Here is a 19,589-nt window from a genome sequence, read left to right on the forward strand (position 1 = left end):
AATTTTGTATTGAATTTCATTTTTGCTGTTAGAAGGTCCCTGCTCCCTATTTTCCCTAATGACTCTTATTTGCAGTATGGGTGCACCCGCAAGCCTCCACTGGGTTTTACCTATTCAAATTGTTGTACAGGCACAAGCATTGTGGCATCTTAGATGTCATTAGGGAAAATAGGGAGCAGGGACCTTCAGGGCCTAATGACATCTAAGCTGCCACAATGCTTGTGCCTGTACAACAATTTGAATAGGTAAAACCCAGTGGAGGTAGCTCTCACTCAGCTCTCTCTCTCTCGAGGCGCTCGTCTCTCCTCGCTTTATTCTCATCACTGCTCACTGAAACACAGAACAGTCATTACCACAATTTCCCACAGGTATGCAATCCTTACCACTCACCTTCTCTGGCTCCGCGCTCCATTCACAAACTGGCGCTTGACCATACCTCCACTTCCACACAGGCAAGTACATTAATTGAGCATAATGTGGATTTAAACTGTAGTGTATTTGTTTGCTTATTAACTGTTATGTTCTTTTATGTTTATATTTTGCCCACACTAAAATGATTCATGTGTTTCAATTTCTATAACAAACATTGAAAAAAAATCACATCCAAAAATAATCCAGAACATCATTTTTAAATTATCTTGCTAATATAAAGATGTCTCATCATATTGTATTACCAAGATGATGTTCTGAATTATTTTGTTCCTGGAGTAGTAAGATGAATACAAGAACCAAAATGGGGAGAGCGGGGCATGTGGACATTTGGCAGATTTACTTTTATGGTATTTAGCAGATGCTTTTTTCCCAGAGAAATTTACATTCACCTAATTCATACAACTAAGTAGTTGAGAGTTAAGGGCCTTGCTCAAATGCCCAGCAGCAGTGGGATTTGAACTCTTGACCTTACAATCAGTAAGCCCAAGGTCTTAACCACTGAGCAACCACTATCCCCTGCATAGCCTTTGTAAACATATAATGTCTTATAAATAATATAACTATATATTATTATATAACTATAAAATAATAAATTTACAATAACATTTAATTCTCTTACACAGTAGTTGATTACATAATGTCATAATGATTGTTGAGCAAATTCTGTGTGTCATTTTGTACCAGGACAAGTTGGCACATGTGACAACTTACCCCAAAGCCTTTGTGACAGTTTGCCTAACTTGACAAATTGGCAAGTGTCCTAATGGTGGCTAGACCCCAAGGCTACTTAATATAGAACTGCAGTACCAAAAGTCTATGTTTTTCTCTATTCACTCTGAAAATAGAATTTTGGGCTTCTGAGTAGTACAAAAGTGTTCACTCTATCAACTCTATCGTTCACTCTATTGTCCAAATCCTGATGATGCCATGTCCATGCTGGAGTCAAAAGAGTAAAATTGGCCATGATCTCTGTGTGGGAGGGGCGTTCTCTGTCTCCCCAAACCAATCGTGGTTGTCTGTGGGCTCACGCATTTGGAAGAGGTGGATAGCGCCTTCCTCTGAGTGTGTTACGCTGTCCTGTGACGGCGTAGCAGCAGTGCAGAAAGATGCGGCTGGCTTCACATGTCTCCAAGGAAGCACGTGTTAGCCTTCACTCTCTGTAACGTTGCCGATGCCTTCTCAGGCAAATAGCGCCTCAACCCAACACAGGCAATCAGCAGAGACGTGCAGCAACTGTGCGCACTGCTACATAAACCCCTGGGTTTTGTCATTCAGTGTGCGGACAGAACATTTGTGCTGGGTAGCAGAGCGGTGTTGTACTCTGAGGTAATTTGGTTGAAGAAGCAAAAGCTTAGAATAGGTTTAGAGAAGTTTCTATTGTGGTTCAGGACCAGTGTCACATTTCTCTAACATCTATATATACATATAATGACAGAGTTTTGTGATTTTGCCTTTATACACCACCACAATGGATTTTAAATAAAACAATCAAGATTTGATCAAAGTGTAGACTTTCAGCTTTATTTTAAGAGGTTCCTCAAAAATATGGCATTTACCATTTAGGAATTACAGCTGTTTTCAACAAAGTAGTTCCATTTTCAGGGCTCAAAGGTATTTGGATAAAGTGAAATAATTGTAAATATAACCATAATTTTAATACTTGGATGAAAATCCTTTGCAGTCAATAACTGCCTGAAGTCTGGAGCCCATGTTCTCAAAACTCAAATGCTGAGTTTCCTCCCTGGAGATGCTTTGCCAGGCCTTCACTGCAGCCACCTTCAGTTGCTGCTTGTTTGTGGGTCTTTCTGCCTTCAGTCTTGTCTTCAGTAAATGAAAAGCAGCTCTATTGGGTTGAGATCAGGCGACTGACTTGGCCATTGAAGAATATTCCTTTTCTTTGCCTTCAAAAAGTCTGCTTTTGCAGTATGTTTAGGGTCATTATCCACCTGCACTGTGAAGCGGCATCCTATCAGTTTTGTAGCAGTTGGCTGAATGTGAGCAGAGAGTATAGCCCTGTACACCTCAGAATTCATCTTGCTACTTCTGTCAGCAGTCACATCATCAATAAACACCAGTGAGCCGGTTCCATTGGCAGCCATACATGCCCATGCCATAACACTTCCTCCACCATGTTTGACACATGATGTGGTATACTTTGGATCATGAGCTGTTCCTTTCTTTCACCATACTTTTCTCTTCCCATCATTCTGGTGCAAGTTAATCTTGGTTTCATCAGTTTTCTGGCAAAGTCTAATCTGGCTTTCCTGTTCTTGAATGTTACCAGTGGTTTGCACCTTGTTGTAAACCCTCTGTATTTACATTCATGACGGCCTCTCTTAATTGTAGATTAAGGAAAGGATTATGTGATCATCCACTTTAGTTGTCTTCCGTGGTCTTCCAGGCCTTTTGATGTTGTTGAGCTCACCAGTGCTTTCTTTCTTTTTAAGAATGTACCCAGCTGTTGATTTGGCCACACCTAAGGTTTTTACTATCTCTCTTATAGATTTATATTGTTTTTTCAGCCTAATGATGACCTCCTTCACTTGCATTGAGATCTCCTTGGACTTCATATTGGTAGATCCAGTCGAACAGCTGCCAAATGCCAACTCAATACCTGATATCAACTCCAGACATTTTATCTGCTCCATTTGTCTTGAAGTAACGAGGCAATGGACCACACCTGGTCAATTAACTTCGTCAGTCAATTGTCCAAATACCTTTGAGCCCCTGAAAATGGAGGTACTTTGTTGAAAATGGCTGTAATTCCTAAATGGTAAATGCCATATTTTTGTGGAACCTCTTAAAATAAAGCTGAAAGTCTAGACTTCGATCACATCTTGACTGTTTTATTTTAAATCCATTGTGGTGGTGTATAAAGGCAAAATCACAAAAACTCTGTCATTGTCCAATTACTTCTGGACCTGACTGTGTGTGTGTGTATATATATATATATATATATATATATATATATATATATATATATATATATATATATATATATATTTATCTCTAAGCTCTCTAAGTATTGTGGTTCAGTGAGGAATAGTCCTCGCCGAACTCTTATTAGAGTCGTGACGAGGGAAAGCAGCTCCCACGCTTTCATGACTGTTTACTATGCCTATTTATTTGGCCAGTGCGGAGATTGACCTCCATCTTGTTGTGAGATACTCAGAGCGTGAGCTGGGGCTTGGTGGCAGCTCAAGCATATAGGAGCGGGGCCCATGAGCTTCTTGGTTCGTGCCCTGCTGCTGGTGGTATCACTCAAGCTCATGTCTAAGCCACACATACTCCTCTTTTCGCCCCAGAGCCGTGTTTAGGCTCTTTTATTTTGTATCTTTTATCCATTTTTGATAGCCGGCCTATACTGGTACTTTTTCCACCTTTGTACCAAGCCCTCCCTGTTCCGCCCTCCCCACTTGGTAGCTATCATATGATGGCAGAAAGTTGGCTGGTGGGTGGGAATTGGCTAAGACTAAAATTAGGGAGAGAAAAACTGAAAAAACTAAAATAATTCATAACTAAAATAAGTATAAAAGGTGACGTGACAATTTCTATAAGAAAATTGCGCTTACTCTAGACTTGAGTGTCTTTGAGTGTTTCCACATGGAAACAGAAAAGTGACCAGAGAACATGAAATCACACAAAAACAGCTATTTAATGTTTAAGGTAATGTCTCTGCTGTTAGAGGTGTGAGCAGTGTGACAACTTACCCCGCTCTCCCCCGATTTTGTTCCCTATTTATTATTTCTACTCCTACCTGCCATTAAGGAAAAAAAAGAATGTATCAGATAGTTTCAGATTAATGCAGCAACTAGATTTCTGTAAATTCTAAAGCCGTGGTATGAGTCAGTGGGACTTCATGCTGAAGTGAACACTGAAGGGTTAAATGTGAAAGTGAAAGTAAACTGCAGCAGAATAACAGACTCGCCGTTAATGCGGTAATGTTATTTCTTTCTGTTCCCTGATTTATCTGATTTATGTCCTATACACAACATCGCGCCTAGTGAATATTAAATATACTATAGATGAAATTAAACTGATGTTCCAGTCTGACGAATTTTAACCTTTTTTTTAATTTTTACAGTGTGATACGCACATACAAAGCGAGCAGACGCCATGACTAGGCTATTGCTGTAAAGCATATATAACAATCAGAGAGAAAATTTACTAACATTTGGGTTTCGACATGGGAAAGAATGTTGAATTTGTCAGAAATGGCTTTGATGCTTAGTGTTGACGTCATTTTTACTGCATGCAGTTTGAGGTCACGCGCTACAAGGAGACAAACCTTTCATTTTGTATGGTTGAGAGATCAAACTGGTTTCTTGTAAATCGTTTGCCAGGTGCTGCACAGGAACAGGAAGAAAGCTTCAAAGCGTGGTTGATCTCGCGCACTTTTCCCTGACATTGATGCTAATCACAAGAATCTCTTCTACAGCAGCACCACAGGCAACAATTATCTTTAACACAACTCGTATTTTTGTCGAAATCATTTCTGGACATGATGTAGCCTGCAAAAGATAACCAAAGGAAATAAACGGTAAGAATAACAATATACACACATCTGTAAATATAATGCGAATATTCTCACATCCAGAGATGGAAAATAGCCAATTTGAGTAACTGCACTCCATTATTATAATTATAATTAATTGAATTATTATAATTAAGTTAATTGAAGTTGTATACTTGTACTCTTATTAGTCTAATTACATTTCCAAGAAACAAAACTTACTCCTTAAATTTTTATTTTATTTTTTTATTTTTATTTTTTACACCTTCAAAGCACAGGTTACACATCTCAAAAACTGTACACTAGACATCAGTGAATGGGCTGCTGCATATTTTATTTACATTTCAGTTTAACACAACCAGCTAAAAACTTGAAAGTTGGTTAAAAAAACAGCTAAAGTGTCTGTTTCATCAGATGATTTTAAGATGTTTTTTTTTTTTTTTTTTACATTCAAGAGTCTAAGTCTAATAAATTTCAAGGAATCATGAAAAGAAAAACTGATATAATTTAAAAGCCCTTGATAAAAAAAAAGGAAAACTGATGTCTTTTGGTGTGACTCAAAAGTTGTGCAAGTTGTCTATTAAGCAGTAGCATCACTTTACTTTAAAATATATGGAAAGGACATCTTGTATCCTGTAGAATCCTTTCAAATTAATTTTGGTCACTTCCACTCTTCTCTCCTCTAAAGTGTACAGAATAGTGTGAATATATCCAGTGAATGCAGGTGCAGTAAATAAGAAGCAGCACGTATAGTATATTGTGGTTGGGTGGTTAGTTGTGGTTCTTCTTGCTCAACAAGCTTGACCGAGCAGTGTGTGTGGGGAGTCAGGTCTGTATTGAGTTTTTTCTAAAGTTATGTTTTTCATTTTAAGCGCATTTGCTGAAAGGCAAAAGATCTGGCCCCACTGAACAACTGCATCAACAGTGGCTTGCCAGTAAAAAGAAAAGGTAAATCCAATACAAAGTACAGCTTAAAAAGTTTTTGCTTTATATCCAACATTTCCTTGTACATTCCTGCCTGTTTATCATTATCCAAATGAGGTGATGGGGGTGTTAATATCCACATACTGAAACCAAAACTGCACCCGCGAGCTTCATGCATACATGAACATGTTCCTTCTTGTTTATCATGAACTAAGAAAAAGTATCTTTTTGAGGAGTGAGAGACTTTATATTTGTCTTTATATTTGTGTAAAATAAAGATATTCTGACATATATGTATTCAGATTTGATATTAGTGATAAAAAATGGTTTATTTTCAAGAAGTGTCATCTCTCTCTCTCTCTCTCTCTCTCTCTCTCTCTCCCCTCTCTTTTCTTTCTTATTTCTTCTTTTTCTCTTATCCCTATCTTCCCAAGTATAGTATCTCCCTCTTATATCTTATATTAACAGTAATAAATTAAATTTAATTGAATAGAGTTTCTTTTTGTAAATGCATAGTTAATATTCAACAGGATTAATTGGGTTATTCAGTAACGTCCATTTCTGTGTAAACAAGACAAGACATTTCTAGTTCCAAAGTACACTTGGCTGAGAAGCCATTTTGAGACTGTCGTAAAATTGGTTAAATATTCAACATTTGTGTGATATTATGTATATTCTTCTTTTTTTTATAGGAGTTATTAAAATATGTAATCACAAATACAGATGGAGAAACAGTAGACTGTAATCACAAAAAAGTTTTATTAAACTTTTTTAAAATCAATTGTTTGCTTTAAAATAAACTAAATGTGTATTTTCAGCCTTATAGTATTCCATTGTAGAGATATTTATAGATAAAAAAATTACCAGTCAGTCATATGGTTAGAGATTTAATAGATTTTAACAGAATTTAACTGGTGGAAAATTAATGAATTTTGTATCTCTAATAAAAAGGCCTTTTAATATGTAAAAAGAATATATTTGTGTATTTCATACTTGGCTTGTCCTGAGGTCAATTAGTTAATTTTATTTTCTGATCACAGCAATAAGGTGTAATTTTTAGAGTTTTTTTTTTTTTTGAAATACACTATATGACCAAAAGTATGTGGACACCTGACCATCATACACATATGTGGTTCTTAGCCACAAAGTTCGAAGCACATAGTTGTATAGAATGTGTTTGTGTGCTGTAGTATGGGTGTGATGGTCAGGTGTCCACATACTTTTGCCCATATAGTGTATATTATTAGAAACAGAAGAACATTCTGTAAAATGAATTGTACAGCATCCTTCCTCATCACAGATCAATCAGATGGTTGTGAATAGCAGCTCAGTACACATTCGAAGAGTCCAAAGAGTCCACATCCAAAACTGATTCTAAAAACTGATGACACACTAAACAGTATGTTTAAATAGTAATAACACCATAAGGAGTATGTTATGTCGCATTTAGTACAGTAGTGTGCTGCTTTATCTGTCAATCCTCAGTATTACAGAATCGTTATGAAAAAAAAAAATTAAGTGCACCTCCATGTGATTATCACCAATTAGCAAGTACTAGGTGAAAGAGCAAATTCGTAAAGCAGCTCTTGTGCTTTAGCTAGCTAACATTAGCTGGTTAGCTTGCTACTATTGACTCTGGGTGCCATGCTTTATTTCCTATAGACCTTTAATTGTGCATCACCATCCTGATTAATTGATTAGCTGATTAACTGAATCAGGTCTGTTGGGAGCAGGGAAAACACTAACATGTGCAGTACAGACAGTTCTACAGGACCAGAGTTGGGAATCTTTGCTCTATGGTTTATATCCAAAAGCTAATTTGAAGAGCTCTGTCACTTTATACTCTCCTAATGAATTCCTTCCAGGATTAAGAGTGAAGCAGACGTTTAACTTTCTGACAGAATGTCGGGGGAGTGTGAGGAAACCAGAACCACTGAAATGAGTCTTTCAGAGGGGCAACGTAAGCATCAAAAGTAAGTCAACCAGGTTTATTTGTGACTTACATTACACTAAATCACATTTACTGTATTAGCAGACTACAATTTTCTGTTGAAAAAAAAAAGAGGTTTGCAATTGCCCTCATACACATTTATATGATATGATATAAATTCAAACATTTATATCATAGCTATGTCAGATGTTAGCCTATAGTATGTGTGTTGCATGTCTCATGTTTAGTTTGGACTCAGCTGACCTACACCCATGGATCTTAGGGACCTACTAGGTTTATATTCATTAAGCATATCAGAGATGTATTCAGGACCCAGACCATTTTGTGATTTATAGACTAGAAGCAACATTTTGAAATCAATTCTGTAACTAACTTGAAGCCAGAGTAAATATTTTAGAACTGGAGTAATGTGCTCTGTTCTCCTGGTTTTGGTTAGAACTCTAGCAACAGTATTTTAAATGAGTTGCAGCTGTTTAATGCTCTTTTTAGGAAGTTCGGTTAGGAGACTGTAACAGAAGTTGACCGTGCTGGTAAGAGTGGATTAGTTTTTTGAGGTTTTGTAGCCCATTAATTCTGGCAGTGTTTTTAAGATGATAAAATGCTGTTATGGTAACTGCTTTAATATTGATAATAAAGGTCAGATCTGAGTCTAACACCAAGAGTTCAGACTTGGGACTTTCAGATACACTGATGATGTTCTCACCTTTTTTCTACTGTGGGATCTTGCAGTATGTCAGCTCAATAAGTTGCAGTTTTCTTACCAGACAGTGATGTAGCTGATCAGGATGCTCTCTGTGTACACCCTGTAGAAAAAAGTGAGGAAGGAAAGGGTGAATTTTGCCAGGCTTTCTGGCTAGGTAGGTCGCGCTGAGAATATGCATGTGCTTCTCAGCAATGTGCACACAGAGGAACTTGGAGGTCTTTACTGTGCTCATAGTGGTGCTGTAGATGTGCGGTGGAGAATAGTCACCACAAATTCTCCTGAAGTCAACAACCATTTGGTAACCAGGTTTGCTCTATCATATTTCTCTTTCACTACTCTTTTACATTACTCTTTAGAGGAAATGAGGAAAGACCAAAATCTCCTGAAACCAGCTGTGTGTCCTTTAAGAGTGACCAGTCAAAGCCACTCTCTATCAACTTTAAAGAGGGAACAGCTTCTCAGGACAGGTATTCACTTCTCTTCCTGTTGCTCATCATAAATCCCATCTTCAGATACATCTTTAGAGGTAGCTCCCCAGACTGGAATTACTAAAGTTTTTTTTTTTTTAGTCTGTAATTACGGCAGACAAAAGGTCAATATCTGCTCACCAGGGTCCCAGTCTGCAAGGAAGAGAGTTCCAGGGAGATTTAAGAATCTATGAGCAGATATTATTTAGCAAAAGTACCAGAACCCAGTGCAAATGAAAAACATAATGTAGTTAAAATGTATGAAAAAGTATAAACTTTGATCAAAGGAAGAATGGGTGAGGACAGTCACAGCCAGATAATGATAAAAAAAATGTAAAAAAAAAGATGCTTTACAAAGCTGTGTAAAAAGAAACAAGACAAATACAGATAGAAAATGCATGTATACATATAACGTAAAATGTACATAACAACTGTAAGCATCTGAAACAATAAAAGGCACAAACAATGAACAATAATCAGAGAAAGGTAGAATCATTCAAACATCTTGTGGTGAGGAGTGGAATCCCTGTGTGCAGATGGGACACAGATTGGAGCCATTAGCATCTATATCTTTACTAACCTGATTTGGAGAACATACTTTGTATTTTTTAGCCATGTGAATGATTCAGAATGCATCTTGAATCATGAGAATTTATAAGATGAAATAACTAAAGCACATTTCTCTCTGCTCTTTAGAGGAACTGTAGCCAGCTGTGTGTCCTTTAAGAGTGACCGGTCCAAGCCAATCTCTATCAACTTTAAAGAGGAAACAACCTCCCAGGAAATGAATTCCTCTTCATCTTTAAAGGGGGACCAGCCTCTCAGGTATCGATTTCTCATCCACTTGCTCATCATAATCTCAGTCTTAGAAAGTTACCCCAGAATGATACTGGTAAAGGATTTATCGGTTTAGTCGTTAATTATGGCAAAAAAAAGAGGCCACTATCTGCATATCATTACCCCAGTGTGCAAGAAAAGTACAAACCAGATATAATGCACAACAGACAGAGGCAAAAACACAACCAAAAGAAGCATTACAGATGCTATTTAAAATGACATTTTAAAAGATTAAAGCTTTGTTAGCATTTAAACACAGCTATTGATATCTCTGCCACCCAGTGCAGTAAAAGTTCTTAAATTTAAGGACGTAAATTTGTTAGATAGGCAATATTATCAGTATAGAAGAGACTAGCTTAAGCTGACAGCACAGAAGTTCTTTTTCTGCCCATCTACAGATTTTGAGAATTTTTTCATTTAGATTCAACTCAAATAAACAGTTAAGAAATAAACTCAGGTTAAGAAATAAACTCTAGTGCTTTCTCTGCTCTTAGTCAAGGCAAGGCAGGGCAAGGCAAGTTTATTTACATAAGCATGTTTCATACACCAGGCAATTCAAAGTGCTCTGCAAATAAAATGAAGACGATAAAGACAAAAATCAAATAAGATCTTAACATTTAAAAATGATAGTATATAATAAACTAATATTCATTAAAATTTAAATAAATCAATTAAGATTCATAAAAATTCAACAGAAAAGAAAAGACACAAATTGCTGGGAAAGTAGTGCAAAGAATACAGTGCAAGTATAAGTCCTAACATCTTAATTGTAGGCACGTGAAAAAAACTAGTTTGTTTTTAATCTAGATGTAAAAATAGCTACATTTGTGGCTGAAATCAGCTGTGTGTCCTTTAAGAGTGACTAGTCAATGCCACTCTCATAAATCCCATCTTCAGATACATCTTTAGAGGTAGCTCCCCAGACTGGAATTACTAAAGTTTTTTTTTTTTTAGTATGTAATTACGGCAGACAAAAGGTCAATATCTGCTCACCAGGGTCCCAGTCTGCAAGGAAGAGAGTTCCAGGGAGATTTAAGAATCTATGAGCAGATATTATTTAGCAAAAGTACCAGAACCCAGTGCAAATGAAAAACATAATGTAGTTAAAATGTATGAAAAAGTATAAACTTTGATCAAAGGAAGAATGGGTGAGGACAGTCACAGCCAGATAATGATAAAAAAAAAATGTAAAAAAAAAGATGCTTTACAAAGCTGTGTAAAAAGAAACAAGACAAATACAGATAGAAAATGCATGTATACATATAACGTAAAATGTACATAACAACTGTAAGCATCTGAAACAATAAAAGGCACAAACAATGAACAATAATCAGAGAAAGGTAGAATCATTCAAACATCTTGTGGTGAGGAGTGGAATCCCTGTGTGCAGATGGGACACAGATTGGAGCCATTAGCATCTATATCTTTACTAACCTGATTTGGAGAACATACTTTGTATTTTTTAGCCATGTGAATGATTCAGAATGCATCTTGAATCATGAGAATTTATAAGATGAAATAACTAAAGCACATTTCTCTCTGCTCTTTAGAGGACCTGTAGCTAGCTGTGTGTCCTTTAAGAGTGACCGGTCCAAGCCAATCTCTATCAACTTTAAAGAGGAAACAACCTCCCAGGAAATGAATTCCTCTTCATCTTTAAAGGGGGACCAGCCTCTCAGGTATCGATTTCTCATCCACTTGCTCATCATAATCTCAGTCTTAGAAAGTTACCCCGGAATGATACTGGTAAAGGATTTATCGCTTTAGTCGTTAATTATGGCAAAAAAAAGAGGCCACTATCTGCATATCATTACCCCAGTGTGCAAGAAAAGTACAAACCAGATATAATGCACAACAGACAGAGGCAAAAACACAACCAAAAGAAGCATTACAGATGCTATTTAAAATGACATTTTAAAAGATTAAAGCTTTGTTAGCATTTAAACACAGCTATTGATATCTCTGCCACCCAGTGCAGTAAAAGTTCTTAAATTTAAGGACGTAAATTTGTTAGATAGGCAATATTATCAGTATAGAAGAGACTAGCTTAAGCTGACAGCACAGAAGTTCTTTTTCTGCCCATCTACAGATTTTGAGAATTTTTTCATTTAGATTCAACTCAAATAAACAGTTAAGAAATAAACTCAAGTTAAGAAATAAACTCTAGTGCTTTCTCTGCTCTTAGTCAAGGCAAGGCAGGGCAAGGCAAGTTTATTTACATAAGCATGTTTCATACACCAGGCAATTCAAAGTACTTTACAAATAAAATGAAGAATAAAAAGACAAAAATCAAATAAGATTTTGATATTTAAAAATGATAGTATATAATAAACTAATATTCATTAAAATTAATAAATCTATTAAGATTCATAAAAATTCAACAGAAAAGACATTGCTGAGAAAGTAGTGTAAAGAATACAGTGCAAGTATAAGTCCTAACATCTTAATTGTAGGCACATGAAAAAACAGGTTTGTTTTTAATCTAGATGTAAACATAGCTTCATTTATGGCACATCTAACATCTTCTGGGAGCTGATTCCAGATTTGAACAGCCAAAATGCAAAATGCTGCTTCACCGTGTTTAGTTTGGACTCTAGGTACTACCAGCTGACCTGCACCCGTGGATCTTAGAGATCTACTATGTTTATATTCTTTAAGCGTATCAGAAATGTATTCAGGACTTGCAGTTTTATTACCAGACAGTGATGTAGCTGATCAGGATGCTCTCTGTGTACACCTTGTAGAAAGTGAGGAAGGAAAGGGTGAGTTTTTCCAAGTATTCTGGCTAGGTAGGTTGAGTTGAGAATGTGCATGAGCTTCTGAGCAATGTGCACATTGGTCATGGTGGTGCTGTAGATGTGCGGTGGATAATGGTCACCACAAATCCTCCTGAAGTCAACAACCATTTGGTAACCAATTTTGCTATATCATATTTCTCTTTCACTACTCCTTTACATTACTCTTTAGAGCAAATAAGGAAGGATCAAAATCTCCTGAAACCAGCTGTGTGTCCTTTAAGAGTGACCAGTCAAAGCCACTCTCATAAGTCCCATCTTCAGATACTGTCATGACTTACACTTCCAGGTCGGCAGCCATTTTGGGAGGAGCACTTCCTGCGGTGGCCATTTTGTGTCTCTGGCACTATATAAGGCCTCACCCAACATGTACTCATCGCCAGATGGCCTCCTCAGTTTACCTTGCGTGCCTGAGTAGCTATCTCGCCCTGTTTCCTGTGTTTGTCTTCCCGGTTTTGACCCTGCCTGTCTTTGGTATTTCAGTTAAGTCTGCCCTGTGTTACCGTTTGTCTGCCTGTCAGTTTTGGATTATTTGGAACTAAACCCTTGCTGGTAACCATTGCTGAACATCACTGGGAATGGCTCTCCTTCTTTGTTATCCCATCATCACAAGCGCCGATCATCTTTGGGTTCACATGGTTGAGCAAGCACAATCCCCACGTAGACTGGACGAGCGGCAGAATCCTGGACTGGGGAACATACTGCCACACAAGTTGTCTCAGCACAACCTTCCCTGCCAGGGCCCCGGTGAAGGAGGAACCACCCCCTGACCTCAGTTGCGTGACGCTGGTTTACCATGCCCTCAAACAGGTGTTCAGCAAGGCCAAGGCTTCGTCGCTGCCCCCGCATCGAGCCTACGACTGTGCCATTGACCTCCTACCCGGAACCATGCCCCCACATGGACACCTGTACCATCTCACCGGACCCGAGAGGGAGGCGATGGCCACGTACATTCAGGAGTCCCTCGCCGCGGGCATTATCCGCCCGTCTTCTTGCCCCACCGGAGCCGGATTTTTCTTCGTGGAAAAGAAGGACAAGTTGCTCCGCCCGTGCATCGACTACTGAGGGCTCAGCGCTATCAAAGTCAAGAACCGCTACCCATTACCGTTGATGTCTTCTGCCTTCGAGCTACTCCAGGGAGCCACCATCTTCACCAAGCTAGACCTGAGGAATGTCTATCACCTGGTCTGCATCTGAGAAGGGGATGAATGGAAGACAGCAAGCTTAAGGACCTCTTCACGATGGCCCCTATCCTAACCCTGCCTGACCTGATGCTCCAGTTCTTTGTGGAGGTCGACGCCTTTGACTTTGGCGTGGGGGCCGTCCTGTCTCAGAGGTCCCCTAAGGACAACCGCCTACATCCCTGAGCCTTCTCCTGCCGGCTCAGCCCAGCTGAGCGGAACTATGTGGCGGGCGAACGTGAACTCCTCACCATCAAGTTAGCCTTGGAGGAGTGGCGACACTGGCTGGAGGGCGCTGAGCAGCCATTCATAGTGTGGACTGACCACAAGAACCTTGAATACCTCCGGACAGCCAAGAGATTAAACCCCAGGCAGGCCCGTTGGGCACTCTTCTTCTGGCGCTTCAACTTCTCGCTGTTGTATCGCCCTGGTTTGGAGAACGGCAAGCCTGACGCCCTTTCGTGTCAGTTCTCACCAGCGGAAGAGGAACCCTCTGAATGCATCCTCCCATCCTCAGTCCTGGTGAGAGCTCTTCGCTTAGACATTGAGAGGAAGGTGCAGCAGGCCACCGTCAACGAACCCGCGCCCGAGAACTGTCCAGAGGGCAAGCTCTTCGTCCCTGAGTCCATGCGTTCACAGGTTCTGCAGTGGTGCCACAGCTCCAGGATATTCTGCCACCCTCATATCCAACCCGTACCCAAGCACTCGTCCACCAACGCTTTTGGTGGCTGACTATGAGGAGGGACGTCTGGGAGTTTGTAACTGCCTGCCCTGTCTGTGCTCAGCAGAAGATGACCAAGGCTCCTCTGGCCGGACTCCTCTGACCCTGCCTGCACCCAAGAGACCCTGGCTGCATCTGTCTATGGACTTTGTCACAGGCCTCCCTTGTTCAGCGGGAAACACCACCATACTCACCGTGGTGAACCGGTTTTCCAAGATGGCCCACTTCATACCGCTGCCCAAGTTGCCCACAGCCAAGGAAACAGCCCAGGTCATGGTCCAACATGTTTTTCGCCTCCACGGCCTGCCACACAACATTGCTCCAGTTCACATCTCTCTTCTGGAAAGAATTCTGCCAGCTCCTAGGAATCACTGTCAGTCTCTCATCCGGTTTCCACCCACAGACCAACGGCCAGACAGAACGCCTCAGTCAGGAGTTCGAGGTGGGGTTGCGCATTTTATGATCCGAGGACCCTTCATCCTAGTCTGGGAACTTGATCTGGGTAGAATACGCCCACAACTCACTTCCATCATCCGCCAAGGGCATCTCACCAAATCCAAGCTGCCTACGGGTACCAGCCCCCACGCAGGAGTTGGAGGCGTCCATACCCTTGGCCCTGGCCTTTGTCAAGTGATGTTGGCGCACCTGGAGAAGAGTCTCTGTACTGTTATGACTTACACTTCCAGGTTGGGAGGAGAGCTTCCTGCGGCTGTCATTTTGTGTCTCCTGCCCTATATAAGGCCTCACTCAACATGTGGTCATCGCCAGATGGCCTCCTCAGTTTACCTTGCATGCCTGAGTAGCTATCCCGCCCTGTTTCCTGTGTTTTTCCTCCTGGTTTTGACCCTGCCTGTCTTTGGTATTTCAGTTAAGTCTGCGTTACCGTTTGTCTGCCTGTCGGTTTTGGATTATTTGGAACTGTTGCACTTGGATTTCCGCCTGCCCCTTTGGATTTGTTTGCCTACGGAGATTAGTCCTGCTGCCGCTAGCGAGTCAGCCGTTATCGCATCTCCACCGGTAGAGGACTCTGTATCTGCTTCATTCAGTTTGCGTGGATATTAAGTTCCCTGTTTGTGAGTAAAGACTGTGAACCTGCTATTGTTTTTCTGCCCGTTACTTTGTCTGTTGCATCAACTCTGACGCCATTGACTGTGTGTATACCGTAGTGCTTATTAAAGACTCTTGAAGTTGTATCTCTGTCTGCGTTCTGCATTTGGGTCCGACCCCGGCTTTCTGACAGATACATCTTTAGAGGTAGCTTCCCAGACTGGAATTACCAAAGTTTTTTTTTAGTTTGTAATTATGGCAGACAAAAGTCAATATCTGCTCATCAGGGTCCAAGTCTACAATTAAGAGAGTTTCATGGAGATTTAAGAATCTATGGGCGGATATTATTTAGCAAAAGTACAAGATGAACAATAATCAGAGAAAGGTAGAATCATTAAAACATCTTGTGGTGAGGAGTGGAATCCCAGATGGGACACAGATTGGAGCCATTAGCATCTATATCTTTTCTAACCTGATTTGGAGAACACACTTTGTATTTTTTTAGCCATGTGAAGGATTTAGAATGCATCTTGAATCATGAATTTATAAGATGAAATAACTAAAGCACATTTCTCTCTGCTCTTTAGAGGAACTGTAGCCAGCTGTGTGTCCTTTAAGAGTGACCGGTCCAAGCCAATCTCTATCAACTTTAAAAAGGAAACAACCTCCCAGGAAATGAATTCCTCTTCATCTTTAAAGGGGGACCAGCCTCTCAGGTATCGATTTCTCATCCACTTGCTCATCATAATCTCAGTCTTAGAACGTTACCCCAGAATGATACTGGTAAAGGATTTATCGGTTTAGTTGTTAATTATGGCAAAAAAAAAGAGGCCACTATCTGCATATCATTACCCCAGTGTGCAAGAAAAGTACAAACCAGATATAATGCACAACAGACAGAGGCAAAAACACAACCAAAAGAAGCATTACAGATGCTATTTAAAATGACATTTTAAAAGATTAAAGCTTTGTTAGCATTTAAACACAGCTATTGATATCTCTGCCACCCAGTGCAGTAAAAGTTCTTAAATTTAAGGATGTAAATTTCTTTGACAGGCAATATTATCAATATTATATAGAAGAGCCTAGCTTAATCTCTCAGCACATAAGTAAATTGCTTTTTCTGCTCATACATAGATTTTGAGAAGATTCTTCATTTAGATTCAACTCAAATAAACAGTTAAGAAGTAAACTCAAATGCTTTCTCTGCTCTTAGTGACACTGAAAAGATGTCACACAACTGTCATGAATAAAGTTTCAATCCTAGAGAAGAATCATCCACTAGCAAAGTTACTAAATACCAAGCTTTATTATTACATACCAAAATAATTCATTATTCACAGTGCTGTCCAGAGGAGGGCAAGCTAATCACTGATCATCTGAAAAAAAACAAAAAACAAAACAAAACAAAACAAAAAAACTTACATTTAATTCTTAGGCTTGCAATTTAGCTAAGTGCTAACTATCACCTTTATATAAAATGAATGTATTAATGCTACGTTCTGTTTTCATAGCTTGTTAAGAATTACCAAATATATAAAAAGTATATTAAACCTTGTTTCAACATTGGTACAATTATATTGTAATATAGAAATGCTTTTCCATTCTCTTCTTTTAGACAAAATTCCCCCCTAGCTAAACAGCTAAGGCATACACCTGACAAAACAACTGACAAAACAACAGGGATACTCTCTAAGGAAAGGTATAATTTTTTTCATATTTAATACTGCTATTTATTAGTCTAAATTAAACTGCTAATCATAAAATAATTTATTTTGACTGCAGAGATCATATTGAGCCTGAGGCTGCTGTGAAAACTGCCAAATTAGAGAAGAAGATTACAGACTTTCTCTACAACATCTTCAATGTAAGACTTAAATCATCTTTCTTAATGTTTCCCATGATGTCAACCATTACAACTTTTCAGAAAACATTTGTGGATATTCATTTCAGATGATAAGTATCCAAAAAAAAAAGTCACTTTAAGGTGTCTAGTTTGATGATGAAAACTAGAACAGAATGGACTGATAAAATAGTGTGCTAGTCTCAAACGTGCAGAACACACAAATCCAAAAATGCAGTTTGCTTAGCTGTAAAGTCCAGGGAAGGGAAAACAGATCACCAGATTAATCCTAATGTGTTTAAATGGCACCTCAATTATGGTTAGCGGCCCAAGTGAAGATGAGAGTGACTTATGAGGCAAGTAGTATACATTAGCATCAACAAAAGACTAAAACTATAGTCATTAAATAGGGCTGGGAGCATGTGCTCTTGGACTGAGGAAGAGGAAGAGCATTGGCTTCCCTTGGTTCAGTGCATAGTAATTATAGGACGCTATTTTTGGTAAGGAAATATTTGGCAGGAAGAAACTGGTCTGTTCTGGGCATGACTGCTCTTTAGGACCTGGTCCTAGCAATTATCTGAGGTAATCATCTGCTATCCGTTCCTGGGTAAACCTGCCTTCATGCTGGAATAACTTATGAATAGTTATTGAACCTTGATCTCTCCCCATCTGCATTCTTTCCCTTGTTGTCAACCAGGAGTACTGTTTTGGATCTACAGATGATCTTTGGTGGCAGTTTTTTTGTTCAATTTTCTTTTTTCTTTGAACCACTGGAAATTTCACCCATGTAGGAGAAGCACTGGCAGATTTTGAACAATGCCACAGTAATAGAAGAAGAAAAAGAAGCACTTATTTGCCACATGTACATTACAGTACAGTTAAATTCTTTTCTTTGCATATCTCAGCTTGTTAGGAAGCATAGGGTCAGCCATGATAACCCTATCTGGAGCAGATAGGGTTAAAGGCCTTGCTCAAGGGCCCAACAGTAGCAGCTTGGCAGTGCTGGGGCTTGAACCCCCAACCTTCTGATCAGTGTCACCACTACCTGTAGGCCACTGTATGTCCAGTATGACTGAGGAGACATTATAATTGCTGGCTTGTCCACCAGGCACTGGGAGAGTTCTCAAGAATCCTGACACTGGTTGGCAATGTGATGGGATGAGCCAGTGTATTGATTTCCACCACAGTATGCAATGTCCTTGAGGAGACAACATCTGGCAAATTTATATGCACAAACTTTTAAGTACAGACTGTTAGTACAGTAACACACAAATCTCTTTGGCCATCAGCAATCTGCTCTGTTGCCTCTTCATTGGTGGTACTTCAGGTGTGTTGATACCCATGGTGTCACAAAGTTTATACTAATATGGTAATACACACATGAGGAGATGTCTCTAATTTAGCACTTTTGGATCCTTCTGTGTGATGGGAAACATCATTAAGGTATCACACCTCAAAACATAGCATAGCCTGCATGAATGAAGGCACAGGAGCACTAGTGCACTGAAAACTGTGAGACACAGGATAATCTAGAGACTCTATGAAATGAACCACACCTGGTAGAGCACAGACAGTGAATCAGGCTTGTTGATTTTTGTGTTTAAGGTCTACATTCACCATTTGGTAAAGAAGGGCTTGCTTAAATGTCAAAGCTTGATAATTGTTTACATCAACATGAGATTTTACATCATTGAATACATCTCTCTAATCTTTGTGTACATGCCTGCTGTGTTTAGAACTTTTTTCAGTCATGAAGATTCAAATGAAATATTAGAATTTTGCAAGGAAGACAAACATTTGTCATGTTTATTATAAAATGGTTCTGCATTTCATTTTCTCTGTGTGTTTTGTGAAGGATCTCGAAAATAAAATGATAGTATTTATAAAACATGAGCTCGAGATGTTTAAGAAACTTCTGACAGAGAAAAACACAAAATATTATGGAGAGGTGAGGGATGATCTGTGGAGTATTAAAGAAGCAGCTCTTGATATGGCATTGTACTTTCTAAAGATGATGGAACACAATGACCTCGCTGATGCACTCCAAGGTAAGAGATCAATAGAAGATAGCACCTGAAATTTCTTAAGAGGTGAAAATTTGTAAATAGTTATTTGAAACCTTCATACTACTATCCATAATTTCTCTACTTTCTTAACAATATGACTAAATGTAGC

The 19,589-nt window shown here is 39.1% G+C and overlaps 1 protein-coding gene across 5 annotated transcripts in view; it reads left to right on the top strand.

The window, feature by feature from the left end:
- Nucleotides 1-4,320: 4,320 nt before the first annotated feature.
- LOC113534387 (protein NLRC5) overlaps nt 4,321-19,589 on the top strand; it is a 43,674-nt gene continuing 28,405 nt past the window's right edge. For 4 of the 5 annotated variants that reach the window (XM_053234961.1, XM_053234963.1, XM_053234964.1 and 1 more), the window contains exons 1-11: nt 4,321-4,370; nt 4,776-4,972; nt 5,818-5,893; nt 7,735-7,842; nt 8,880-8,990; nt 9,687-9,815; nt 11,378-11,506; nt 16,159-16,287; nt 17,190-17,273; nt 17,357-17,438; nt 19,270-19,462. In XM_053234961.1, coding sequence (XP_053090936.1) covers nt 7,772-7,842; nt 8,880-8,990; nt 9,687-9,815; nt 11,378-11,506; nt 16,159-16,287; nt 17,190-17,273; nt 17,357-17,438; nt 19,270-19,462 — 928 coding nt within the window. In that variant the 5' untranslated portion in view covers nt 4,321-4,370; nt 4,776-4,972; nt 5,818-5,893; nt 7,735-7,771. The remainder of the gene's footprint in view (nt 4,371-4,775; nt 4,973-5,817; nt 5,894-7,734; nt 7,843-8,879; nt 8,991-9,686; nt 9,816-11,377; nt 11,507-16,158; nt 16,288-17,189; nt 17,274-17,356; nt 17,439-19,269; nt 19,463-19,589) is intronic. The other variant, XM_053234962.1, reaches the window with a different exon arrangement.

Source organism: Pangasianodon hypophthalmus, chromosome 6, assembly GCF_027358585.1.
Source record: "Pangasianodon hypophthalmus isolate fPanHyp1 chromosome 6, fPanHyp1.pri, whole genome shotgun sequence".
NCBI classification, from domain to species: Eukaryota; Metazoa; Chordata; class Actinopteri; order Siluriformes; family Pangasiidae; genus Pangasianodon; species Pangasianodon hypophthalmus.